General features: G+C 38.4%; 4 protein-coding genes and 1 long non-coding RNA gene across 7 annotated transcripts; 3 read left to right on the forward strand and 2 right to left on the reverse strand.

Moving 5' to 3' along the window:
• The first annotated feature begins 3,191 nt into the window (after window positions 1-3,191).
• LOC103993496 (uncharacterized) lies at window positions 3,192-4,801 on the forward strand. Its single transcript, XM_009413583.3, has one exon. It carries the CDS (start codon window positions 3,557-3,559, stop codon window positions 4,520-4,522), a length of 966 nt encoding a protein of 321 aa, XP_009411858.2. The 5' UTR covers window positions 3,192-3,556; the 3' UTR covers window positions 4,523-4,801.
• Window positions 4,802-8,819: 4,018 nt separating this feature from the next.
• Window positions 8,820-11,917, reverse strand: LOC135646029 (small ubiquitin-related modifier 2-like). Its single transcript, XM_065165092.1, has 3 exons — window positions 11,743-11,917; window positions 9,117-9,266; window positions 8,820-9,030 (listed from the first exon to the last, which is right to left on the reverse strand). The coding sequence occupies exons 1-3, from the start codon at window positions 11,818-11,820 to the stop codon at window positions 8,959-8,961; spliced, it is 300 nt and encodes a 99-aa protein (XP_065021164.1). The 5' UTR covers window positions 11,821-11,917; the 3' UTR covers window positions 8,820-8,958.
• Window positions 11,918-12,480: 563 nt separating this feature from the next.
• LOC103993493 (uncharacterized) lies at window positions 12,481-17,881 on the forward strand. Of its 3 annotated transcripts, none has more exons than XM_018829605.2 (5): window positions 12,481-12,699; window positions 13,125-13,466; window positions 13,936-14,014; window positions 15,978-16,096; window positions 17,498-17,881. In XM_018829605.2, the coding sequence occupies exons 2-5, from the start codon at window positions 13,152-13,154 to the stop codon at window positions 17,732-17,734; spliced, it is 750 nt and encodes a 249-aa protein (XP_018685150.2). In that variant the 5' UTR covers window positions 12,481-12,699; window positions 13,125-13,151; the 3' UTR covers window positions 17,735-17,881. The 3 variants fall into 3 exon arrangements, with proteins under 3 accessions (XP_018685150.2, XP_018685151.2, XP_018685152.2); XM_018829606.2 differs by having other exon boundaries at window positions 13,180-13,466; XM_018829607.2 differs by lacking the exon at window positions 13,936-14,014 and having other exon boundaries at window positions 13,125-13,455.
• Window positions 17,882-19,268: 1,387 nt separating this feature from the next.
• Window positions 19,269-22,505, reverse strand: LOC135644597 (oleoyl-acyl carrier protein thioesterase 1, chloroplastic-like). The gene is made up of 7 exons (XM_065162313.1): window positions 22,115-22,505; window positions 21,373-21,506; window positions 21,181-21,294; window positions 20,456-20,551; window positions 20,123-20,210; window positions 19,942-20,010; window positions 19,269-19,783 (listed from the first exon to the last, which is right to left on the reverse strand). The coding sequence occupies exons 1-7, from the start codon at window positions 22,454-22,456 to the stop codon at window positions 19,529-19,531; spliced, it is 1,098 nt and encodes a 365-aa protein (XP_065018385.1). The 5' UTR covers window positions 22,457-22,505; the 3' UTR covers window positions 19,269-19,528.
• Window positions 22,506-23,058: 553 nt separating this feature from the next.
• Window positions 23,059-27,972, forward strand: LOC135645486 (uncharacterized). The gene is made up of 5 exons (XR_010498802.1): window positions 23,059-25,206; window positions 25,286-25,387; window positions 26,690-26,811; window positions 27,481-27,575; window positions 27,722-27,972. It is a non-coding gene; the product is annotated as an uncharacterized LOC135645486 (long non-coding RNA).
• The last annotated feature ends 3 nt before the right edge of the window (window positions 27,973-27,975 follow it).

The raw sequence follows: 27,975 nt of genomic DNA on the forward strand, positions 1-27,975 counted from the left end.
AAAGCATCTGAAATGAATATTTTTTTATTAAATTAACTCTATATATAATTAAGTTTTGTTTTTGTTTTTCAAATATGTTCTTATTTTGAATAAAATAGAGCTCATATAATTAAGCTAACTCTCATACTTTTTGTTTACAATATTTTTTTTCACTCGTAATGAATGAACAATTATTAACTTGACCTTGGAAGAGTATTTTTTTGGACAAACTCCTAATATCGTATTTTTTGAACAAACTTCTAATATGATGATTATGCGAGCGTTTTCTATTCTTGAATTGACACTATATAGGATAGGGATGTTCTTTACCCTTAGGTTATGTTAGGATATGACACAATGGATATTATTATTTATCCGTTAATTCTCTCACGTTTAGTTAATATTCTTTCCCTATTCCAAATGCGATAACATATGAAAAATGAGACAGGTTATATCAACTTTGTCATGCACACTATCGACGATGATTCCATAACGATCATCACTTCCGTTTCCCATCAACGAGTCCAGAATAAGTTATTATACCCGTTGAAACCTTCTTTCACTTCACCCAACAAGTCCAAACTCTGGAAACCATCATCCCTATTTTCCAACAATTGATACATCCAGTGGTAGCACATTATTTGGCTACTCATTAGCCACAAGGTGATCTCATCATTCCCTACTGGGAATAAAGAACTTAAAGATGCCAATTCGGTTCAACCTCCATCACACTTACTGGAATAAAAAAATACGGACTAATCATATATTACAATATGTAGTTAGATCTTTTTATATCATAATCTATAAATTTTAAAAAAATTATATTGAAATATCTATAGTTATAAAAGTGAAACATCTAAGTCCATTTACCATATCATTGATTTTACTAATGAAAACACAAAAATGATAGATAAAAAAATAATTTTAACGTCCCAATTACGATTACAATAGTGATGAACAATAACGTCGTTGGAGGTCACAGGTGATTATTGTGGATGAAGAGGAAAAGTGATGACAAAAGGTGAGACAAAGGGAGAATAGGAAAAGGATAATGCAAATGTTGACGTTCTGCATGCATCGATATTGATATAGTTGTTGAGTGACGTCGAAGCAAATGCAGAGCAATGAAAGGATCGCTCGACATCTGTATCAGTATTGACGTAGATGCAGAGCAATAAAAAGATGACAATCTACTGTGACCTAGATGCAGCCTTCCTTTTTTGGGCATACGATGAGTTCACTCATGACACCAACTTCCTTACGGTTCGCCACATCAATTAGGTCACCAATGCCGCTTGCCACTCCCTCGATGCCGGTTGATGCATCTCTGACATAGGTTTGTGACAGGTCTGCCCCCTTTCTGCTTCCTATGATCTCGATCTTGCTACCTACCCTTTGCACTCTATGGCTTCCTGGTCTTCTAACTCTAGCCTCTCTATCTTCGAGTCCACGGTGGCACCTCGAGCGAAGAAGCACATAGATCGTCGATATACAACCACGAAACAATGGTTCGAGGTGGTTGAGGAGAGGGTGGAGGCTGTCCCACTAGGTTGGAGCCGAAGGATGGGGTTGCGAAGTGGCGTTGACGCAGTTGCTAAGCAACCTTTTTGTCGCTCTACATCTGCGTCAACGTTGTTCGACAACTGTATTAGTGTCGACACAAATGTAAAGTATTGAGATTTGCTTCGTCCTCTTCCTTTGCCTCAACTCTCATCGTCGCTCTTCCTCTTTATCTACAACAGCCACTTGCGACCCTTAATGGCATCACCATCCGCCACCATCGAAAATGTAATTAGGATATTGAAATGATCTTTCTGCCCATTGTTTTCATGCTTCTATTGATAAAACCAATGATGTTAGGGCAAATGAAATTAGATGTTTCATTTTCCTACATATAAGTATTCTAGCATAAAATTTTGAAGTCTAAAGATTGATATGCTAAAGAGATCTAACTAAACGAGATAATATATAATTAGCTTAAAAAATACCTTCACTGATGAAACGATAACCTTATCCGAACTACAAGAAATAGATAAATATCTTGATGACAAGTTGATTGTATTATCAAAATATCTACTTCTTTAAGATGATCGACTAATACTCCCTCGAGTTAGTCATGTCATGATGACTACTTCACAAGTTGGTCTCATTGTCAAGACAATATACTTGGAGATAATAACTTTCTCAAGATGACCGTTTCATTGAGACATCTTAAAGTTGGTTCATCATCCAATCATCCTCAAATAAGATTTAGGTTAACCACAACTTCATGCCAACTAGATCATGCCTTTGACGCAACCGAAGCTCCACTTGGCCAGATAAGATGACGGGAGCATGTTAGTTATAGGGGAGACAGTGAATTGCTCAAGTTGGAGCATATCAATAGTTGCAATGAGATGATTACAAATCGACGCGGGTGAAGTACAACTTGGTGTCTAAAAGATAAAAGAAACACATGTTTTGGACCAACTAAGTCTTAAGGCCTGATGTTATCCTAAACAAAAGAAAAATAACAAGTGATTTTCTTTTATAATTAAGTTTATTTATGTATTTGTAACAGTTTAAAGTGGTCCTAAGTGGCCCTCATGCATCATCAGTCCACTATTTTCTTTTTATTCCAGGCAAAAGCCTGAAGGACATGTCAATCTCTAAAATAACAAGTTATTTTCGTATAACCCCTCTAAAATTAAGTTTCTCATATACCATACATATTCTTGCAAAAATTCTAGAATACTCAAAATATAAACAATTTGTATTAGCTATAACTCTAACATATCTTATTATCTTCTACAAACTTTTTTATGATTGTAAAAATAGTATGAATGATTTAAGTATTTTTACGTAAAAAACCCATGTAGAACACAGTCAAACACGAAACCCATTCAATTACCTGAGCGAGGATGACGACACCACGGATTATATGCACCTGAATACTTCTCTTAAGGTCGAGCCCGATCCGAGCCGTCCATAGTTTTGCCTAATCAACTCCTGATCTCTAGGGATCATGCATCACGTGCGAAGCAGCCGCCAGTCTAACCGGTAGTAACCGTCAACAGCTGGGTTCGGATGTGACGCCGCGACACTTTCCACGTTTCCCATGTCACTCCGTGGGGAACGGAACACGTCGCGGAAGACGCGTTCCCCTCCCCCGGCAACTCTGTCCTCCACCACCAGCCACAGCGGAGGAGGACGAGGAGAGAGAGACAGAGAGATGACACGTATCTGTCCCGTCTCTCTGGCACACGGTTCAAATCGACAAGAAAACAAAAACGACGAGAAGGCAAAGAGGTACCGACCTTTTCTCCTCCTTTTTCGCTCCGACGCTCATCTCTCCTCTGTTTCCTACCTTCCACCTTATCGTCGTCGTCGACCTGTATGAGACGGGCCGATATTTTTGGCTGTTCTCTTCGTCTTGGAGGAAGAGGGATGTTAGGGGGCCTTTGCCCGTGGACTCAATCGGCAACGATGCACTCCTTTTAGATCCAGGCTTCTCTCCATCTCCGTTGCTCCTCCACCGCCATCAAAGCCTTCTCGCTTCGGGGACGAGCCTTCTTTGTTATGAAAATCGGATCTTGGAATGGAAGGGAGCGAGCTACCGCAAAGTGTGACGCCCTCGGAGAACGTCGATTCCTCTGATCTCTGTGAACCCCTCGAGGTCCGGGAGGAGGATGACACGAAGCCATCCTGCGGCCGAGGCAGCGGCGACTTCGCGAGCGAGAAGAGGGAAGGCTCCGCCTCGGGCGGCGGAAAGAGGCTGTTTGACATCATCCAGCAGGTGCGCAACGCGGATGGGGATTCCGGCAACGGCTCCAGGTGGAGGTCGCTGACGGACAGCCTCCGCCGCGCCGGTGCGGCTTTGACGGCGGTGTCCTCCAGCCAACCGTGTCCGATCTCCGACCCCGAGGTCGCCGTTTCCATCTGCCGCAATCCCGTCGTTTCCCGCAACGTCTCCATTAGGAATCCTTACCCCATCTCGGACCCCGAGCTCGTCGTCTCGTCCCGCTCCAACACCGTCCGCTGCCGCTCCGTTTCGCTCTCGGTCTCCGTTAGGAACTCCGAGCCTCCCGTCCAAGAACCCATGGCCGTAGCCGTAGCGGCGGAGGAACCGCCCGCCGTCAGCAAAGAAATCAGCGGCGGCCATAAGACCTATCCGGGCGACACCGACGATTCCTGGGCGCCGGCTGCTGCACCATCAAAGGAAGAAGAGGAGGAGGAGGAAGAGGAAGAAGAGGAGGAGCAGCCGGCTAAGATGTCCCTGATGGCGTTGCTGGAGCAGACGGATATGCAATGGGGCGGTAGCGAGGAGGAGTTAGAGGCGGAGGAAGAGGAGGAGGAGGAGGAGGAAGTGGCGCAGGATAAGCCGGAGGGTGGAGGGGATGGGATGTTGTACGTCTGCTGCGTATGCATGGTGCGGCACAAGGGGGCGGCGTTCATCCCCTGCGGCCACACATTTTGCCGGCTCTGCTCCCGGGAGCTCTGGGTCAGCCGCGGCAACTGTCCCCTCTGCAATGGCTACATTCTCGAGATCCTCGACATCTTCTAACTTCTCCTCCCAATTTCCAACGTCCACCACCACCACCATCACCAATTGCTCTTCTATAATGACAATGTCCCGTTTCATGTTGCTAAGACTGTTGTTGCGTGTCTTATTCAATGGTCATCGTTCCTGGATTTTCCTGATGCATGCCAAGATGGGAGAACAATATGTTAGTGAAACAAAATGTTGGATTTAGCGTCATGTTGCTAAATGCTGATGTATAATGCTGGATTTAGATATCAATGAAACAAAAAATTGTATACAGGTCTTATTGACCTTATTAATTGACTTGTTCTTATTCAGTTCATAATCAAGTGCATGCATTGTACAGAAATTGAATAGATTTAAGATGTCAAATCAGTTGCCAAACCTTCGTGGCTGTAGTGTTAGAATCTGAAGACTAATGTTATATCTGCAAATGCAAATTTAGCTTGGAGATTATTTGAGGGAACAATAATACTAGAAGTTGTCCAAAGGAAGATTACAAAATATTTTTTATTTTTATTATAAGACCAATGAGAAATAAAAAAATGAAAATATCAAAGATGAGATGATCCCATACACCAAAATACTGAAGATCTTCTGTACAACATTAACTTATATTTCTTTTCATACCAAACATTAAGTGCATCTACATTTTATTTACTTCTTATCTTGGCACAAGCAGTCATGGTCTGGGCCAGTGATGTGTCTTTACTAGTTCTACGAGTGTCTCATCTGTCAATTCCATGTTTCTTTTCTCATAGAACAGTAACATATACTGATGATTCACATAATGCATGCTTCTCAAGCTAAATACATACCTGTGCCTTGATTTTGATATCACATTCGAAAGAAGCTTGTGATGTGTCAAGGTTGCCTGAGCTTGAGCGTACTTCCAGTAATTAACAGATTCATGCCTGATGCAAATGTGAAGAACCTGATCATTGATATCCAAGTATTTCAGAAAATTATGATAGCATGAATAAAGATAATTACATCAGTTGTTGGCAGCATGTGATCCTACTTAATGTAGGTCTGGAATTGGGACCTTGAGCCTGGAATTTAAGTCATTGTCAATTTTTGTGTTTTTTAAACATAAATATAAGAAAGATCAAATTCGGGCAACAAAGTCCAACTTCAAATCTAAATCTTTCCAGCTACTAGCTCCAGGCAATGAAGACTGTATTGAAGTAAACATTTTTCTTTTGGTTTGTACTACAGAATAGTTCACAGTTTCTGGCATGTACTGGTATTATTACTTGGTTAATCTTTGTTCAGTACCCATACCTAGTAGCTAAGCAGTTCCATCAAAATCTAATGGTTTTCCTATTCATTTTCCAGCACTACCCACAGAACTCCACAGGATCGCCATATCGTCTTATGCTATTCCCCATCTTAAAGCTATTTTTTCTGTTAAAATGGACTACATATTTCAGCATTGATGATTGATCACTACAAGAACAATGCATGATGAAAAAATGAACTGACAAATATCACATCAGAAAAATAAACAGTCAATTAATTGAATCACAGGAGCCATGTCTATAAGCCAGACCAAATAAATTCTTGGTCTGCAAAAAGATCCCCAAAATCAAGCATGGCTCACCACAGCAACAACTCAGTAACCACTGTTAACAATTAGATATTTATCAAGAAAAAAAAGAGATATTGACTTGGAGAAAAATAACATCAGGTAAGCAATTTATGTGGACAATGCATTCCACATCAAGTATTCCATAATATCACAGAGATTTGAGAAAAGAATTCTTAATGGGTTAACACAATAATTCTTACCTTATCATTTAGATTCAAGAATACAGTTGATCATGAAATAAGTCACCATTCCAGAGTGTCAAATAGTGATCGAACAATCCAGATTTGATAGTTAGGGTTCCCATGGAGGGACCAACAGAAGTACTGAAGCAAAGCCTAATAAATATGCTTTCATGAGAAGTTAGCAGTAAATCTAATCCACGCAAGAAAAGTATCATTTAGGTGGTTCTGAATTGTTATTGCACTGGAAACGAGGAAACCCAAGCTGATAATGCCATAGGGTGGGGGGGATAAAAAAGGAACTAGGATGGAGGTGTTTTACTAACATGCCGATGCCTTAAGAATAGTAGGGCATGAACCCACATATGGAAATCAAAATATGCATATTATTCTTAAAGGTTAAAATGCATGTACTCTTTCAAGTCTAAGCATCAAGCAAACATCTGCAAATATGCCCTTCTTCCCTACCGGCAGCATACATCTGACTGAATTAAGTAGTGCCTGCAAAAGGGCCATAAATGCTAAATAACGATGCTGCTTAAACTCTTATTGTAGTTAGGATTAATCGGCAGGCCATGAAGAATAACTGCAAAAAAATTATGGTGTGTCACAAAACATGTGCTATTTGTTAACACCAGCATGTTTCACTTACAAAACTCCGATGTAACAGATTAGTTGAATGTTAAGATAACTTCTAATCCAAAATGCAAACACTGAGTTTCTACTAGACACATCATCTTCTGACTTAGCTCAATGTTAAGGCTTTGCAGAATCTGGATTAGGATTAAAGGACTCCAATATTCAAACCTCTGATTTTTCTAAGAATCACGAGGATCAGCTGCTGATCCGATTGATCATTCCATTCGGCTACTGGATCCATCTTTCCAACCAATCAGTTGTCAGCTGATCATCCCAAGTGCACCAGTTTCAGATGATTGTGCTGTACCGATACAACTTCTGACCAAACCCATCGATTCAGCCTGATTTCCAACCACTCTCGGTGGACAATTTAACATTTCCAAATAAGAAAAACCATTGATCCAAATTGGGAATCTGACAGATCTGGATGCCAAGTCCTGACCTTTACCAAATTTGATCTGGTATATTACCGTCCTTAACCATGATTATATATAAACATAACTGATGCAACTATGATAGACTAATATGATACAAAAAGGAAAGCTTTCAAGCGTAGGCATACACACAATAAAAAGGATCCAATGGTTTAAGATGCAACAGAGTAACTTTTTGCTAAGCATGGATACAAACATTGGATACCAAGCATCATAAAGGTCGATCATACCACCGATATTAGAAACTTGGTGTCCCTAATCTGCGCAATCTTTGATGGGAATGTGCTCATCCAGCATGTTCAACAAATCATCTTGACAATGGCATAACTCATCCCAGAATATGTGAGAGAATCCTGCGGAATTTGGAAGTCCATAAAAGGCACAGCCATGACCGGGCGTGCCCTTCATACTATAATCATCCACTGCTACAAGAATAAGTAAAAGATTCAAGATGTACCATAAAATCAGTACAAATGAAAGCAAGCTTCATAGGAACTAATGGCTTTGTTGGTGAAAGCTATAAACGACATTAAAGAGGGTAAAAACTTGAACTAAAAATTAACTTCTGAAAAGAATTAAAAATGATCAGTAAAAGACGGATAAGCGAAGAAGAGAGATAAACAGATACCGAATCAGAACATACTCCGTACATTCAAGACTCCCAAACTCGTGAAATGGTCCTGAAGAGAAAGAGAGGGAGAGTACCCATTTCGATCATCATTTCCGACCATGCTAAGAACACAAAGATCGGATGACCTCAAAGAAATCGCCATGAAATCCAGATCAATCCAACCTTCTGTCTCGTAGGCTCCATGAAATACTACCGTCACCAAATTAGACATAAGTAACCCAAAACAAGCTAGCATCGCAGGAACTCACTCGTTACTCTTGCCATTGCGACCGTCGACCACCATCGTTCTCCGATTCGACGGCTTCAAACCACAGAAACATCACGGCTCACGTTCGCAGGAACAAATAAAAACCTAATGACGATCAAATGTGCCAGGCAGAGCGAGTAATGTCACTCTCCGTTTGAAGGCGAGCAGTGAATAAGATAGGTTAAAATGGAACCTAGTAAATAGCACATATATATATATATATATATATATATATATATATATATATATATATATATATATATATATATACATATTAAAATTGTTAAATAGATAGCTATTTAGGAACTTTAGTTGACGACCATCTGTCTTTACTGCTTCCTTAACGACCATCTACCCTGAGTGACTGTATAAGAAGTAGAACACTGAGGCGAGCTTTTCTACGAAAGACTTAAGATACTGCCTCCTATGAACCCGAATTGTTTACCCAGGGAGACGTCGCAGTTTCCAAACTCAACAATCCACGCGTCAAACAGGCAGAGAGCCGATTAGCGTATACACTGGAAGAGAACGCATCCTTTAAGGAAGCAAAAGTTGGATAATTGGAGAGCACATCCGAAACTATTGGAGAATGGAAACTAAAAGCAAACGTAAACACCTCGCAACGTTAATCCATCCAAAATAGTAGTTCATACTTTAGAACAGGCCATTAAGTTCAGTAGCTGCCGGTCGTCTTTTACACGGTTCTTTACCATGGCCAAAATACAACTGATGACGTCTACGCACTTGGCAGGCCACCCCCGGTTTGGTGCAACATCGCATCAATCTCATCCCCATCTTCCATTTCAAGCTGCAGGAACATGAGACAAGATCATTGAGCGTAAATTATGGTTAACAGTGACAGAGAATTGATTTAAAGCTGCAGCAAACGGTTACTTCATCAGGAGTCTGTTCCCCCCGTAGTCTACGGCCGTCAAACAAGAAAGCAATGGCATTGAAGTCCACGGACTGGCGATCGCAGTAGGCATTCATGAGCTTCTTCAGCTGAGTGCTGCGCTTGATCCTAAAGAAGACCTCATTTCCATCCTTACAACACAAAAGCAAGAAATTAGTAGAGCACTGATGGCGGCATATCATAATAAAGATCAAACACGATCAGAAAAATGTAATTTCAAGTCCTCCAAATTTTAGCGCTGGTTGCCTCCACTATAAAAGAAATTTTAAGTCAAACGCAAATAGGATCCACCACCAACCAGCTTATTGAAGAAGTTCAGCTATGGCAAGAACAATGCTGAATATTTGAAGAGGAAAACTACATATTAAATATCAAGATATGCTGAAAAATGTTCCAGCACTGGATATTTCAAAGAAAAAAAGAATCCATAGTCACTGTTTTGTCATTTGAAGACAATAAAGCTGAACTGGGAAAGGCATATAATATGTATGATGCTGATTAGCTATGCAGCTATTATATCAGCCCAAATAGTTGTATCAGCTTTATTTTATACCTAATAGAAGTTATATATAAATTAACTTATGGCAGATAATATCCAAAGCACAAACCACGTGTATGCCTATATCAGGCATAGAAATAGTTAGTCTAAACACTATTCACACTTTGGACATAGATCCAGATCAACCATCCCAATTCACAGTGCTTTTCATGTCCAAATTCAAGATAATATGCAATCCAGATAGCCAAAATTGTTGACCCAGTATCGTAGAACTCAAGAAAGAGGGGAAAAGATGAAGAGGCTATAAGAACTGAATCACACAATAATCGTTGGCCTTGCAACTACCATTAATTTTAATCATGTTATCTCAATAAACAGTTATGTTTCACAATTTTCAGAAGCTTTTATGATCTTGGCTCTGGAAAATACTGTACTGTAATTTCTGTAATTTTGACATGAACACATTGTAGTTTGTGCAATTTTCATACTTTTAACTCTATTTGTTAGTTTTAAAATTGAAGTTCTATGCTACCTTATTTCTAGTGTTTCTATAATGATGAAAAGAATGGTTTCACTACTATGTAATTCCCTGATTAATCCAACATTCATTGCACAAAGGATATATATATATATATATATATATATATATATATATATATATATATATATATATATATATATATATATATATATATATATATATACCACTACCCAGCATAAAAGTGGACCTCATGAGTAATTTTTGGATTTTGGGCTTCGGTTGTGACAGTTAACATATCAAATAAATAGCTCGCTAAAACACCGTACAAGGCAGAGAAGATAGTTAACATTAATTTACCAGTGTTACTGAAACAATCCATGCAAATAAAAATTTCTACTCATGACCAAAGTGCTGCTCCTGAGCACAACATGATTCAAAGTATGAAATAAAACAAATAAAATGCAAGATATCCTAAATCTCAGGCTCACAGCATGACCTTCCAAAGCAAATAAAGATACAATCAGACTGACCGCACCCACTTTGGCAAACTGAACTTGTGAGAACAAAGCTACTAATTATGCAAACTCCTTTTATCTTGTCTTTATTAAAGATACACACACGTATAAAAAACAAAGACAACAATAACGAGCTATTATGTCCCAATTATTAAGGGTCAGCTAGATGAATCTTTTCCGGCCATTTGTTATCACTATGCAATGCATTTTATGTATATAACATACAACTCATCAATTAATTGCTTGATATAAATTGATACAAAGTTGCAAAGTTCAATTTCTTGGCACAGGTTAAGAGATCACAAGGTCTGACACCAGGACACAGGATAAGAACCCCCAGTCAATGAGCTTAACTTCTTGACAAGCTTAGTTTAACCAGGAGCAAACGCCAGTTTAATCTCAATAGATTGCAGTTCACTTGTAAATCTGTGTCTGATTCAAACCTTAGTCCCCCAAGTTTCAACATAATCAACATAACTTGCAAACTAATTTGTGTCATGACAGAATAGTCAATTGGATCAACAAGCTTTTCTATCTAGGACCAAAAACAACACGAGAAGACGTACATCTCAGTTCTCGAGGGAAGGCTACAAGGTTCTTTTCCCACGTAGTTTTGGAAATTACGGTAGGAAATAATTCAATATACAGATGATGCATGAACAACAACATAAATATTTGACAACAGCACAAAGAGTTCAACAATGAACTCAACATAACACCTACTAAAAATATCAATTAGATACCATGTTGTTACATCCAGCATAATCCACAACTACATAGAAAATTTCGAGTATCACTTTGTTTGTAGACCATGCATTGGCAGGAGATTTCGACTGACAGCATAGGCATCACCCCAAATACCCAAGCAAATCAGAAAAAGCTCATGTTTTTGGCAAAGATTTCAGAGGTAAGCAATCTCGAATCAAACCCCCAAAAGGAATACACTAACGAAACACCAAATCTCTAAATCGACGAGAGCTAAATCTTATAAAGCAGAGTAATCATGCTGATTGGCGACAGAAGAACATTACAGCGCACAAAGAAATCCATTTTATCGAAGAAAATAAATAAAAAAGGGAAAAGAAGGGAGGAGGCAACAGAAGGAACCAAACCTGCCCCTTGACCTTGAGATTGATGTGCGCCGACTGATCCGCCGGCTTCTTATCCTCCTCTTGCCCTGGCCCCGACATCACTCGACCGATCCCGCGCTCCCGACCCTTCCTTAGGGTTTCAATCTCACGACGCTTCGCCTGCCGTAGCCGAGCCGAGCTCCAAGCGAAGGCGAAGCGCTCCACCACGGATTTAAAGGCGGATTTCAGAGTCCGAATTCATAACCTTTCACGTCCGCCTTCGCGTGGTGGGATCCTGCGGACGGGCTGACGGCGACCGAAGGCGTTCCCATTGTTTGGCCGTCCATTGTAAAATTGGACGGCCTCGATGCATCACGTGAATTCTGCTGTCACTTCTATGATTTGATTGAATTTATTAAAAATTAAAATAAATATATTATTAAACCCGTGAAACAATTTTAATAAATTAATTATCTAATCAAATGGATTCCCGACGAATAATCTAATTCAACGTTATAATGAATATTTTATCGAAGTAGATGCTGACTTGGTAAAGACTTTATCTGTCATCGAAAAGTTAATATCTGATTTTGACGTAACAGCTTATAAATTTACAGGAGCCGTTGGATTTGCAGACCCCCAATCCAACGATCAGTTGACATGCATGGATTGCCGTTGATTTGAAGGGAAAGTACAGATGGACGAAATCCAGCGGTAGTGCGGTCCGCTGCACGCTCTCGTCACCGGAGACGTATGTGCTCTTCTCAGGAACTCAGGCCCAACGGTCCGTGTCACCAGTCGTAACTTATCCGGCGATGGAGGCGGCGATCTGAGGATCCGTGCGCTGATAGAAACGAAGGGAGCGAAAAACTCGCTCCTTTTTTCGCCTTCTTCGATCCATCTCGATCGTCTCGTCAAGACCCTACACCTCCAAAGGCAAGAACTTGACGGACAGCGTCTCCGTTTCACTCGATCCGACCCCAAATTGTTTGATCCGCGGTGGGTACAATTTGTTGATGGTTTCTTTCCTGTCAATTTGCGTTTTGGGGTTCTCTGAATTTATGCTCGGATCTTCTCCTATTGCTTTGCTGATTAGGTATGGTACGTCTTTTCTTTTGTTCTTTCCATCTTCTTGTGGATTTTCGATTTACGTGTCGCAATCAAGTTCGTATTTTTTGCCGACTCGGGATAACTGGGGAAAGCTTTATCTTTTACGAAGTTCTTTTGCAGAGTATTTCGATTTCGCTCATCGGTTGTACGATTTCCTCTTTGGTTGGGTCTGTTCGTTCTCCTTGTTCCGTTGAGAAAAGATGAAAGAATAGGCGAAAGAATGCTTTCTTTTGCTATTTCGTCTTTTGTTTATTATCGTTCTTGTGAGAGGACTTTGGATTGTCTTTTATGATGTATTGTTTTTGGGGAATTAGGGTTTTACTGTATGGCTGACGTATAGCATGAACACGCTTGGACCATCGAGGAAAGGTACAGGGAGGCACGCGAGGGAAGGTGTCAGTCGTAAGATGGTTCTGAATTTGGACCTCAACTCTCCTCCGGTGGAGTGCCAGCTTCCTGAGGGGACTTCCGGTTGTAGACATCCACGGATTTCTCGAGGAACATCTATTTCCGTTGATCCTCAGTCGGGTAATCCGACCGGACGGCAGCAAGGGTCTTCTGCGCCATCAAACGATTGCTTAAATGGTGGTTTGATTGATGTAGAGCTGATAGAGGATGAGGTCGTGATTCTCTCTTCCCCGAGAGGTCTTCCCCTGGTACTTGCTAGTTCTTGGCTTCTAATATACTTGTCTTTGGAGGGGGCTATATGTCGTATGAAATTATGTTAGCTTCTTAACTGTCGTATGATCTTTTCTGCTGTATTTGAATACCTCATTAGCCTATAACACTTATCTGCCTTTTTGACCATGGTAGAATTTTTATGCTCTATTTTAATTCCTGAATAGGCCGAGACATTAGCTTGTTTTTAGCATATATGGACATATTTGAACATCGATATAGATTGAATATTTTAATTAAATATTTGGAGTTATGTATTTAAAATATTGTAGTACCTTGAATTCCTAGGGGGGCCAGAACACTTTTTGTCACATATTTGAACATCGATATAGCCTTTGAAAGTTTTGCACCATGAGTCATGTTTCTTGAATTTTAGGTAGGCTGAAACACTTAATTTTAGCGGATTTGAAGACTGATCTTTATTCAAGTTTGTTCTTATTGGATTAGAGGAGGAACCACTCCAGAAGAGACCACCCTGTGACAGTGGTCCTAGATGAAGATCCAAAGACAAATTTGAGACGATCAGGTTAGTGTATGCCAGTATTGGTATTAAATGGAAACTCTGAGACCAAAGTGCTGGTAGAAATTTCTTTTTAATATGAGAATCTGCAAATTAATACTTTAGATAGTCATTTATTCTCGTAGATGAGATTTTTCCTTTTTGGCTTTTATATATTTATCGTTCTCTAGCAATCCTGAATCTCAAATCCTCATCGCACATCTAAGAAGATATTTTTTGCTTGATATTGTGAATTGAAGTTCGTACATTCTTCTTTTGTTTCATTTGCAATTAAACATGAACTTCATTAGTGGGTACATTGGCTTCATTTGACAATTGCAGTAGATGCTATATATGTTTATTGTGTAAAAAATTAAAATAAAATGATATTTACACTCAAGGATTGATATACCTTATCTATAAAGTTATAAACTACGGATGGGATAAATGAAGTTGAAGTGTTTTCTATGCACAGGGATGGTAATTTTACTGGCTAATCCTTTTTTTTTTCTTTGTCAAGAGACCAGTGATATATGACAAAGCCATCTTATTTTGCTTACCATCCTGAGGTGTTTGATCAGTAAGAGTCCGGCTTATTCAACCATAAAATTTTTAGAAAGAAGTGCGCCAATGCCTCACACATCTTTCAAGGGTTCCTTCTTGATATATGTTCTGATATGTAACCATAGACTTACATGGATATCTTAACACTAGATGTTGTCCTTTGAATTATAACATATACAAATTGAAAAACTATAAAGTAGAGATCCAACTTAATCCATCATAGCCTAGTTCAATTTTACTGGGATCACAGTTGTGGTCCTGGACGACTCAATGATCTGAACAGTCCAATTCAACCTGGTTCATATTCATGGATAAGGCTGTGGATGATCTAATCTGGTCTGATTTATAGAGATTCACATTCCAACTAAGAATTTATGTTTGAAAAATTTTCAAACATAAGCTCACTATTTTTTTTTTTAATGAAATCCATACAAAACCAAATTGAAATGTTATGGTTTGGTTTGTACTCTTAATTCATATGGCTCAATATAAAAATAACCTTTAGTATCCATGGTAAGATGTTTTCAATCTCATTCTTGTAAACTGGTAGAGATGAGAATGGTATGGATGGCAAAGACAAACAAGGGACTCACTTATGATAATAGGTGGAGTTTGGGCTAAAATATAATATGAGTTGATAATATAGATAACTTTCTTTAAATCGTTTGTCTTAAAAGCCAAGCCGAGCTAAATGACATAGTTGGTTTGATGGTTTAGAGAAAATAATGAAAGCTGCTACATGTATATAAAATGCTAGGGAGCTGAAGCCTTAATAATTTGTTCCTTTTTTGAGCTGTTGTGCATGTTTAATCTTTCGTCCTATTCTCTGCGCTCTCTCTCTCTCTCTCTTTCTCTAGATTTGGTGTCTTGACAGGGATCATCTTGTCCTATGTAGAGAGGATGGATGTTATGAGGTATTTTATGACGGATAACAATGGTCCATTGCACTGCACTGGCATGAAGCGAACTGGTAGTGATGATGGCACCGACCTCTATTTATAACCATGAGGACTTTTCAAAATGGGATCCTAGTTATTTATGGTTTATAAGATAGACACCAATTCTGGCATTGGCTGCAAGCTCTGGGTTGTGTTGGTCCAATTTGATTGGATCAGATTATTCTTGAAATTGGAAAGTTATTTCAAAGTGAAAAAGATAAGATTTAAGATCTATATTAAAAATTTAAAAACTAAGAAATTATGAAAGGTAAGAAAACTATGAAATTGGAGCTCTAGCAACATAGTCAATGTGACATTAAAAGATGTGGAGTTGTTTATAGGAAATATCGATACATGATTTAGATTGGAATTTAATATTAATTTGTTATTACAAGTAAAATCAAATAGGGTGGTAAATGGTGGTTAAGAAATGTGCTATTGTGCTTTCTGTTTCTTTGTTAGTCTGACATTTTGAGTCATTATGATAGGCGAACAAGTGGTCAGATCATCTTTGAACACCAGCAACAAACGGTATAAAAGTTCGACAAGCACGGCAGTTACTAGTTATGATCTTTATCTTGGTTTGGAAGAGGACTACAATTCCAAGGTAAATATGTTTGGTTGTCTTTTTTTTTGTGTAATGCAGTATTTTACTTTGTTTGATCTTCTGTTTAGCTATAAATAATATTATTTGAATTGTAAATGATTCTTTGTTTTCATGTGTTATCTAAATGACATTCTAGGGGGGTGCTTGATTATCTTTCGGAGGGTTACTAAAGCAACTGGCTGAACTGTATTTATGAATGAGCTTAACTATCTAAAACAGTTTTGAGTTGTTGATCTACCAGTAGTCATTATTTTCAAACTCAGCTTTTTTTTTTTGGTTGTTAAAATGGCTATGGATCATTAGATCTATTGTATCTGGTTTAGTGATATGTATTGCTGTGCTTAGCACTTCAGCTTAGCAGGTGTCACATTTGCTTTCTCTTCCTCATTTACTTGGATTCTGAGAACCAGAGAAAGAATGAACAAATGGCCACAACCTATGAATTTGCCAAATAAGAGTTGGTGCTTTAATCATACAGCCACAAGATTGGTTGGTGAACTGCCGTCATAGCTCTTCCAACTCAACCTCTAAATGGCTGTGTTGAATGGCAATTCTATCTTTTGATTAACTAACTATATGAACATAAAGAACTAATTGCATTCAAACTAAAATTAGATACATATCAAACTATCTCAGAGCTGGCAAACTCGAAACGTAATAGGACTGTTGGTTTTTTAACTATTTGCTTATAGTTATTGTTTCTTTATCATTTGTAACTGTTCCAATATTCTTTCTGGCAAGTGCATTTGTTGTCAAGTCTGCTCACTATATGGACTTTCCTCGTACCTAGATTTGGTCAATGTCTGTCATATTGTTGAGGGGTTAGTATGTGGGCTGGAGTTGAATCTGCAAGTGCAGTCCCATCTGTCTTCTCAAGTATAGAACTTTATAAATGTAGATTTTTGCAAGATGCTTTGTCCGGCTACTGTTTTCCTTTGGATCATTTGCAAAGTACTGCTGCTTTCTAGATCTTCCCTGTGGGAAGATGGTCAAATAGAATTGTTTGACTTCAGGATCTTTGTCATGTCTTGTGAGGTAAACAATTTAATATGTGGATTTGATGCAAGAGCATAGTCTTCATTTTAATATTTCTATGACAAGTAGATTGGACTCTTTTCACCTTTTCAGGTAATCACAGGTATGAATAGGAATTTAACTACTATGATCAGTATACTGAATATGAATAGGAATTGGACTACTAGATCAGTATACTGAAACTCTTTTTTTTTTGTCGATTCAGTTGCCTAACATTGGCTGTTTAATCATTACTTTTTAAGTTGTCCATCTTCACAACCATGAAAATCTTATTGCTCCCTCTACTGTCTTATTCTTTTGTTTTCTAGTACACACTTCTGCTACCATTCTCGTTAATTAAACTTGATTTCGACTTGTAAATTGCAGAGGAAAAATATGATGAAGTCTAAACTAGAGCCTGCGGAGGTAATTAGGAAGGAACCTGCCTTCACCTGCCCTGTCTGCATGGATGCATTGGTGGAGGCAGCATCAACCATCTGTGGCCATATTTTCTGTCTAAAGTGCATAAAGGCCTCCATTCAGGCACAGAAGAAATGCCCAACCTGTAGAAGGAAACTCACTAAGAACAATTTTCATCGTGTTTATCTTCCATTTTCCGATTGACACGACACCGATTAGGTCCTTTATGTTCTTCATGATTTTACCAGTGATTCTTCCAGGTCCAAGAATGTTTTTCAATGTAGTTCAGGAACAATGTGATGAAATATGTGTTCAGGAACTACGTAAAAAATATCCATCTCATTACAAGGATGATGTGCTCTTTGTAGTGCTTGCTAAGATGAAGTCTACATAGATATAGATTTTATACCCATTTTTAAGGTCAAATATTATTTAATTTTTTGCTTGGAATGACACTAGTGAATATAGTGAACTGGCAGTAAACATAATTTGCTAGAGTAACAATTCAGATTCCCATTTCTTCTTATTCAGGATGGATGAATTAAGAAATCTTGTATTGCCTAAGAAGAACATCCCAGGAAATCTTGGTGATTTTTGTATTTTTAGTGAATCACCCAAATTTTGGGGGCGCTATCTGAAGGATCATTATGACAATTTTTTACTCATTTAGTTTAATCATGTAAAATAATCATGAAATTAATAGAAATCTGGTGTGTATCCAACAGTAATTTAAATATGAAGATCTTACAAGAAATTATTGGTGAATCACCCAGACTTTGGGACACACATGATAAGAGAAGTTATGTCACTTGTACTTCTAATATGCCATCTGATCTTTAAATGACTGGACTTGGTAAGAATGTCAAGTTGTCAGTTCTGATCTCAGAAGCAGTCCTTTTGGCTGCTTGCAAAAATTCAGTACCGTCATATCAGTGAGTAGTTCCACCAAAGGATCATCCTGGGGAACTGGAATTGGATATGTATACTTTATAGGACTGTTATAATTTGGTAGGCATTACCTTCAGGAATATCCCCATTGAGAAGTTCCACCAAGTGTTCTGTAGGAATTACCTTGGGACAGTGACAAGGATCTTCCTTGGAAATTGATACATAATGTAATTACCTCTCACACATTATTTTGATGGGGACTAGAGATTCTAATAATTTATGTTCAATGAGTAGTGTTAGATTCAAAAAGTAGAGGATTCATAATCTGATCTAGTAAAATTTTGATGTCTTTAATCTCAATCTTTACCACTTGTTTTTCCAAAAACAAAAAAAAAGGGAAAAAACTTGTGAAAAATGCACATTGAAAGGCAAGCTCAGAAGGCTCAAATCCTTTAATTAGCTAAAAACACAAATCAAACAATTGAATTGCTCAAGATAATGTCAGCTCAAATCAAACTTCACACAGGCAAAGATTCTTTGATAGTAGTTAGCAAGCTTACAGAAAGCAGAAGCCAAAGTTGCTGTGCAATTTGAACCTCCTAAATGCATCCACCATAAGGGAAGAAAACAGAAGGAGAGAGATGTGATCACACAACCTATTTATCAGTAAACTTGTCAAACCCTCATCTTCAAAGAGCAAGAAGAGTTTGCAGTTTCTTCATAAACTAAATTAATTTCACATACCATAATCCATTACCTTTCTGTTGTAGCCTACAGATCCAACTGGAACTACCAAATACAAAAGTTCTCAGCCCAAAAAATTAGATTCTGGATACAAATTCCCTCAGTCTTAACAAACTGAATAATTTATTGGTCTCCAAGCATACATTGGTTGCTACACCCAAATCTTACATGGCTCATTAAGAAAAGGAATCAAGATCGCTTGCTTGACAGTCCAATGTCCTCTCGGTAGAGCAATAATAAGTATGTCCAAAGCTAACGCAATATCAATGATGAAATTTACCAGGTAAACATGCAACATAATTAAAATAACTTAACCAACCAGTTCTCTTATCTGCTAGCAAAAACTGGTGTACATGAACCAAAACCTTAACGAATCAGTTTCCTCCACTCTGTCCGGCCTCGATTTATTTCAAGACCGGTGCCAGACGATTTCAAGAAATGCAAGAACTGCTGGAGCTCCTGATCATGTGGCTTTGTGGTGGCAATCCCATTTGTGCTACCATTTTCCGCAAATTCTGAACTGGTAAGTGAATCCACTGCGTCGTCATGTTGGCATTCTCGCCTATAATCTAGAGTGATTGTCTGCAGCTCATGGGTGTCAATAATTTCTTGAGGCATGCTCTGTAAAAGGATAAATATAGGATCAGCTGATGAAAAAATTCACAAAATAACATTAACAAAGTGGAGAAAGCTGAATAAAAATTGCTGCTAACCTAGAGTGTGTACTGTAAATATAACATTATGCATAGACATAGTTGCATTAGATAAGAAGCACATACTTCAAGGACCCATCCAATGTAAGTCACATTGTTTACGTGTTGGTTCATGTCCAAATCAGCTCTTCTTGGCTGCATTTTTCAAATGGAGAATGATTAGAGTAACAGCTCAAAAGAAAAGCAGGCATATTCTGTAAGCACAGGATTACAAACATGAGTTCAATTAACCAAATAAAAAGCATACCACAAGTCCTAATCTTGAATATTGAGCAGGATCTGCAAGCTTGGGAATTTTCTTCAGGCTGCCATTGTTTTCTTCTGGAAATGATAATCTACATGCCATAAGACAAAAGTTTTAGAAATATAACTTGCAGTTCTAAAGAGCATATACTGGGGGAAACAGCACTGCGTTTTAGGCTAAGTGCAATCACTGATGTCTTATATAACTTCATAATCCATCTTATTTCCTCCCTTTTCAAAAAATAAAATTTGATGCAATTCCATGGATTTGGCATCATCCCTCAAGAAGTTTCAATTCAAGTAAACAAATTAAAAAGAATTTCCAATATATGCTTACCTAGGAGTTCTTGGACAATACACAAGATATTCTTCCCTGACTTCATCACTTACTCGTTGAAGCTTCCGTGTGTCTTGGTTCATCATTACCCACTTGCTGAAGCAAAGATGCATAACCAAAAGTGAGAAGCAATACACTTATTATCATCACCTACAAACATAGAGAGAACAATAGCAATCCTATAAAAGTATAAATAACATAGCTATTTATGCCCTGCAGTAACTCTCTCCCCCCACTCTTTTGCTACCTCAGCAAAATGAATACACTTCTTTTCCTCACTTGTCCACTCAATGCTTCCAAACTTTGTAATCCCTTTAGCTCCTCTTTGACTATATATCTTGATGCGCATCTCCATCCCTCCTCAAACAAAAAAGACACTCCTTGGGAACCATCTTTTCATGCCCTACTCAAAATCATTTAATAGCTTTTAGGATAAACTATATCAGTTTTCACAATCAATTTTAAGAACACAGCTAATTTTTTGCTTATGGAGAATTCTTTCTGAAAATCAAAAGGAGAAGCATAACTTGACCGAGTTTCTGTTCCTGATGGCACTAATCAACTGCTGAGATGTTGCCATCACCAGTTCTACTATACAAACTGTGAACTATCATACAATTGCACTGAGAAACTTATGCATCTATGTACATCGGAGGCTGTAAAATTTTCAACATGCAAGAACAACTTTTTATCTTATTTAACGTTAGGTACAATCAACAAAGTACCTTGTAGCTCTTCCAATTACTTCACCAGTGGCCAAATCCTTGAGAATCCAATCACGCCTGGTTCCAATTCTTCCCTCCCCTTGGCACCATGTCTCTATCTCAACCACGTCACCCCTGGCAAGAACTATGACGTAAGCCTCAACCTCCGACTCAGAATTCAAGGAGATGAAATGCACATTCCTAATAACCCACCAAGCAGGATACTTGTATATCTCAATGTGCATGCGAGAAGTCACCCATATTAGGCGGAGCTTCCTCATGGTAGGCGTCGTAGCAAATCCATCAGTGGAGAACCCCACACTCTGTGCATGGTTGCATCCTACTTCCTGCAATCCAGTACAAATAAAGAACAATAGATTCTTGAATAGATCCAAAATTTCAGCTAAATTGGGGGGAAAACATAATAAAAAAGTAGAAGCATGAATTATGAAGAAATGGAAGACGAAAATTCTAGAAATTATGGAATACAATTGAATCAATAAAGAAATACAAGTCGTTTGCAAAGATCTGCGCAACCAAATCTAGCATCAACCAGAATGCATATCACAATCACAAGTTGCACAAACTCAAATCACTCGTACCGACTAAATGGAAATTTTAGTAAAGGTCAAACTAAATCAATTAAGATAAAAGCACAATCATAAAGCTAGTGAAAAAAAAAAAGTTAACTTTACAATAAAGGCGAAATTTTTGGAGAGAAGTTTCCAAACCCCAACCTCAGTCGTACCAAATTCAGCGAGAGAAATCGACATCGTAGAAGAAGGAACACAAATCGAAGTCTCTTACTGACTCCAAAATCCGAGCGGACGAAGGAAACCGGAAGGGGGGAGGACAGCAAGGTGATTCCAGATCTAGACAGCGCTCATTTTTCTAATGTCTTCGAAAAAGGGAAAAGAAGAACAAATTGCAGAAAAGGTGGGATCCGAATGAAGACCTGGAGTAGATTGGCGATCGTCTCCACGGTAGCCGTCTTGTTGATCCCCACCTCGTAGCACCGCACTACGAAGCTCTCCTTATACGACAGCCCATCCGGCACCAGACTCCCCAGGCGCAACCGCTCCGACAGCCCCTTGCCTTCTGCCCCGCCCACCGCCCCCACCCCGGCGACTAGCCTCGACGCCGCCGCCACGTCCGCCGCCTCCTGCCCGGGGATCGCTCTGGAGGAGCACCGAACCGCCGCCCACCTCCTCCGGCCGCGGCATTCGGCCGCCGCCACCGCCGCCTCGCTGTACCTGATAAGGCCCGCCGCCGCGCAGAATCGCAGCATCTCCGCCATCCACCGGCTACCTCGTGATTCGCGTCACCTCCCTTACAGCACTCCACGAGGCGCTCCCTTTCCGTCGCCGCACATCAGCGCTTATAGATGACTCGTGGTCGATAGGACCGATGTGGAACCGATGTCGGCCGTCCGATTGTTGATGAGCGGCCTTAACGGGACTTATAATACGACGGAACGGGAAGCGATCGAAGCAGTGGTGTTACCAACCGAGGTGGCAGTCCGAGATCACAGGATGAGCACGAGAACGCGATGATCAACGGTCAGGATGAATTGATCGGAGATGGTTGACATCCCAGCATCTGATTTAATGCCTGTCATAACAAGTACATTTAAAGTCACGTGATATGTTAGTGCAGCAATGATGATGATGGGATAGTAACGATGGGTCGAACATGGATAATTCTAGCCCGTTACTGCTAAACCGACAACCCGAATCCAATAACATAATGTCACTCGCCGTCCAATGACGATTCCATCGCGGCCTAATGCTTAACCCATCTCGTACTGACTACGAGTTAAGTCGCAAACTGCATCAAATAAATGATTTCCCCAAATCATATACCTATAAAAGGGCTCAGCTCTCTCGACCATCCCTCCGTTCTGCAACTCCTCCAGGAGCAGACACCGACCGAGTCGGGCACAAGCATCGTTCAGAATGACGAGGCAAGAGGTCCTATCTTTATCCGATGTCTCTGATTCTTTCCAAGAAACAGACCTATTTACATGTCATGGTTCTTCTTCTTCTTCTTCTTCTTCTTCTTCTTTTCTTTCTATCTTTTCCGGTCTAAGTTGAAAAGATTTCGTTGTTCACGTTGGTCGTGTAAGCTTGCCTGGTGTGGGACTAGTGGCGAACTTGTCGAGACTCATAATGGTGAGAAAAGAATCGGTCGATTTTTTGGTGCAGTTCTTGATGCATTCTCTGCAGACTTGTGTTTCACATGGAAATCGGCTTGTTGGAGCCCTAAATTTTGTTTATAATTGAAATCAATAAGATATTTCTTATTTTCTAAAATCTTATTCAATAATTAGCTTATATATATAAATCCTCAGAAGAAAAGAGCAAATAAGGAAAAGAAGAAATCAACACAAAACAAGACGGCCATTTGAGATAGAGGGGTCATTATCGACAAGTGGACCAATTGGTTAGATCATAATTTAATGCAAAGCTTTCTTTTGATTTTAAATTTGAAAAAAAATAAAGTATGAGGTGCTTTCTTTTGATTCTAAATTCTGAAAGGTCCCCGGTAAATTAAATGCTGCGTCACTTCAAATTTTAGTATTTTACATATATGTCATTGCAAATTCTAACAACACCATATTTTTTCCTCGTGTTTTGGGCGCTCGTTCTCGAATGCATTGGTTGTTCCTTCTCTCCCTCTTTTTTTCTATTGATCTGCTATTTAAATGTCTTAGTTGTTGGATGTCTTGTTTAATTGTTTCTTTGATTCTATATACGTTTAGTCTTTTCTCTAGTGTTTCTTTTGAACTTTCTTTTTCTCTTGTGCTTTTGTTCTGCACAGAATTGCATCCGAGGAAGATGAAGCCAAACTCTATAAGCCTTTCTCATTCTTATATATGCCAGGGAATAAGTATTTGAGTTTAGGTGCTTAATAAGGGAAGTAAATATTAGATTTTAGGTGCTTTCGGCATTGAATACGAGTGTAATACCAGTTTGAGTCCTAACGCTCTTGCTTCTTCTGCTGACTGCTTTCATTCTTTGATTTGACTTGTGCTAACGAGTATAATTTGAAAGTAAGAAATGATTGTTTGACTTGCTCCAATGGAGTGTAGTGGGCAGTCCGGTTATGATCTTATCTTAAATGTGCCTGGATTTCAATTGGGTAGCAACGTTCTTAAAGTTTAGTGCCTAGCTGAGTTCTTCTTGTTTAGAGGTCAGGAGTTAGCAGTTAGGTTACCGCAGAGTAAGATGCCAGCAGTTAGGCTACCGCTACATAAAATGTCAGCAGTTAGGTTAGGTTCCGCTGTTCTATTAGTTTTGCACTCCATTCTATTCCATAAGTGAGTTTTAGAGTAATAAGTGAGTTTGTTGGCGAAAGCCTTAGTGATTAAAGGAAGCAAAGAAGGTCATTTGAGAATGCTTATTCAGGTCATAATATGGTTGACTTGAATTTTTCTGATGAATATAAATTCCATTTATTCAGTTTTGCTTTATTCTTTTCCTGGAAAATTACATGTGTTCATCTCCTAACAAGTCTTAACAATCTCTATTCTGATCTAAGTATTCCTTTTCTTGTATACTACTTGGTGCTGATTTCCTTAACCAGTACCAAGAAAATCTAGTCTATACAATAATTTCAATTTTCAAGGGTACAATATAAATCTTAATTGATTTATATGATATGATTAACTATGTCACCTGTTTACACATGCAAATTGTTCTACTGACGGAAGCATATAGCCTTTCTCTAACCTTAGTTGTTTTCAGGAAAAAAATGAGTTTTATCTAAGAGCTTATTGGCAGTCTCAGTTGGAATAAAACCAAAAGAAATGGTAATTGAACTTGTAAAGAAGGCACTTACAATATTGTTTACATTTTTCTTTCTTCATTTTAAAAACTCCTAGTATGAACTAATAAGTTGAAGATGACTATTTCCTCCTGGTTATGTTGTTTATTGTATCTCCTTCCTTTTCTGTAATTTCACTGTAATGCTTTTCCACTATGATGGAATTGTTGATCAATGGAGTGACACTGCAGTACATATCTCTGCAATCAATCGAACCAAATGGTAACTCAATGCACATTCTTTTCCACAAACCGAAATTGGGATTCTCTTCTCATGGTAAAAACCTATGTGCATGTTACAGGTGGTTTGCTAAGCATTTCTTACATCCAGATATAGTGGCTGAGTATAAACACATCTTCCTTTGGGATGAAGACATTGGAGTAGAAAATTTTCACCCTGGAAGGTTGTTTCATCATTTACATCTTTTCATGATAAAATGTTTGATATGCAAGATACGTTGCAAGACCTTAATGACCAAGTATTGATGCTCCAGTAATGAGTCAGTAACGGTCAAATTTCAACTGTTTTGTTTGGTACACAAGTTGTATCACTTGATACAACCCCCCTAGCATATACTACCCGGTACCAAGCAGTCCGCATCTCGGTCTTCTGTCGGACCGATATGTGCTACCCGTATCATTCCATTTCGGGTGATTCATCAATCCTTGATTCAATGTAAACATTTATTTTTATTTATTTATATAAATTTTAATATGATTGAGCTACATTTGTGTCAAATGGTTCTCGTACTATTTATTTATTTATATTGCTGATACATTTATTCTCTTTGAAAGTACTATTAAATATTGCTGATACATTTATTCTCTTTGAAAGTACTATTTCCAAACTTATAGATGCCAACCGTCGGTTAATTGAGTGACTTCTAGATTCAAGTTTGGCCACCTTTAAATTACCAAAACTTGTATCATATAAAGTTTAATTTGGAGAATGAACCACCCTGGAAATAAATCTGTAGGAACTATTAATTAATCAAATAACAAATTTGTATTCACTGTTTCTTCTTATAGTCCTCGTAATGACCAAACATTTCATGTCCCTCTCAACAGCATCTAGTTATTCTTATACAGATAGTACACCACACATTGAGGAAACAATCTCCATGAGCATTTGAAGGCATACTATGACCATAAAAACAAATTAACTTACATTCCATGAACAACAAGTCAAAATAGCTGCTATAGCCCAGGGAAATTCCCAAGCTGAAGTTAATGAAACAAGGTAAACTTTTGAAAGATCAAATTGAACTGAATGGGAGTAAAGAACAACATACATATTAAAATCATGACAATAACTTGTATATTCAAACATGGTTGAATCACATTTGATTTTCAGTTTTTTAAACTGAAATGAAGCATTCAATCAAAATGAACCCAAGAAACCGAGATGAATAACTTGATTAGATTTCATTATATTATATGACCATTTCAATTGCACATTTTAGTTATACTTGTCTCAAGCATTCATAGAATGATCAAGAGTGTAGTGCATTGTAGATGATCATGATTCATACTTTCTTTGCTATCAGTTTTATCTATTTTTCTTTAATAGCCATTTAGTAATACCATATCGTGTGTGACTCTATTAGCTTTTATTTTAAATTATAGTGTAATTAGTTGCTCTTCTCCCTAGAGCAAACTTAAGTTTATTTTGTTTTGTTTTTGCATTGAATTGGTTTACTTTGTAGGTTTGTGGAAATGATGGTTCCAGTTTTCACAAAAGCTGCTTGGCAATGTGCATGACATATGATCCAAGTATTCTGTCATTGGTGGGGGGTTTAGACATGAAATTTGGTTACTGTCTGCTCAGGTAACATTTTGCATAACCAAATAGTACCAGTTAATAATTTGTGACAAGATGACACCTATTTACCTCTTAATAGGGTGATCGGATTATAAATGTTGGAGTCGTAGATAGTGAATACATCATTCACAAGGGGACCCCTACACTTGGTGGAGATCCTGAGAAAATGTGTGTGAAAACAAACAATCACTATCTGATTAGAGATGTCTTCTTTTATGCCTAAAAGATGAGTAGCTTATATATATATAAAGGAAACATATGATGAAGAGCTGATAGTATTCATATCAAACTCACTAGTCTGAATTTTACTTCTGGAGATCATAAAGCCATTGGAGATCATCTGTTATTTCCTTCCCTCATTTTTTTCTAGCTTTTTGGTTTCCAAGGTCAAAATGCTAGTTCCTTTGGTCATTGAATTATCTCAGAAATACTCGTGACATAACTAGGTCCTTATTTTGCTTGTTTTGATCTAGTTAGGCTCATAGTCGCTTCGTTATTGTTGATGTTCTTGTTATGATTAGCTTAATTGTTAGCCATCGATATAAGCTGTTGTATCATGTAATTGAAATCACAATTTTTCGAAATCACAATTTTTCTTGATCCTCAATAGTTTATAGTTAATTTATATTGAAGCCACACGCATGTCTAACCTATCAAACTGCCTTCAAGTGGCAGATCTTTCTACTTCGTTGTGCATTGATCGTGCAACAATCTGACACGGATACTTGCAGGATTCTAATGGATCATCTACCACCGCTCTTAGAGCTGCTGTATGTATCACAATTCATTTATAATTCCAGAGTAGTTGTTGGTTTATGTTTGAGCATAATCTTAATCAACCATGTTGTAGTACAAACGTTTCTGGTCTCTTTTTCTCTTCACTAATATTTCCTGGGCTGAGATATCTTGGTTGCAGGTGATACATGGTTGCTACCTGAGCTGGGTATCTTTAGAAGGAGATGGCAACAAGCAGTGGAAGAAGATTAAGTGCTGGATTGACCCATACCCTCGAGCTTGAAAGATACATCAATTCATTCCACCATCTTCTCAACTTCGGTAAGAACACAACGCCAAGTACAATAGTCATCTACAACGCCAAAGACGATGTTACTCCATGTATTAAGCTTACATGAGGTTCTGCTATTCGGATATCACCAAGTATGAAAATAT

Source organism: Musa acuminata, chromosome BXJ3-8, assembly GCF_036884655.1.
Source record: "Musa acuminata AAA Group cultivar baxijiao chromosome BXJ3-8, Cavendish_Baxijiao_AAA, whole genome shotgun sequence".
NCBI classification, from domain to species: domain Eukaryota; kingdom Viridiplantae; phylum Streptophyta; class Magnoliopsida; order Zingiberales; family Musaceae; genus Musa; species Musa acuminata.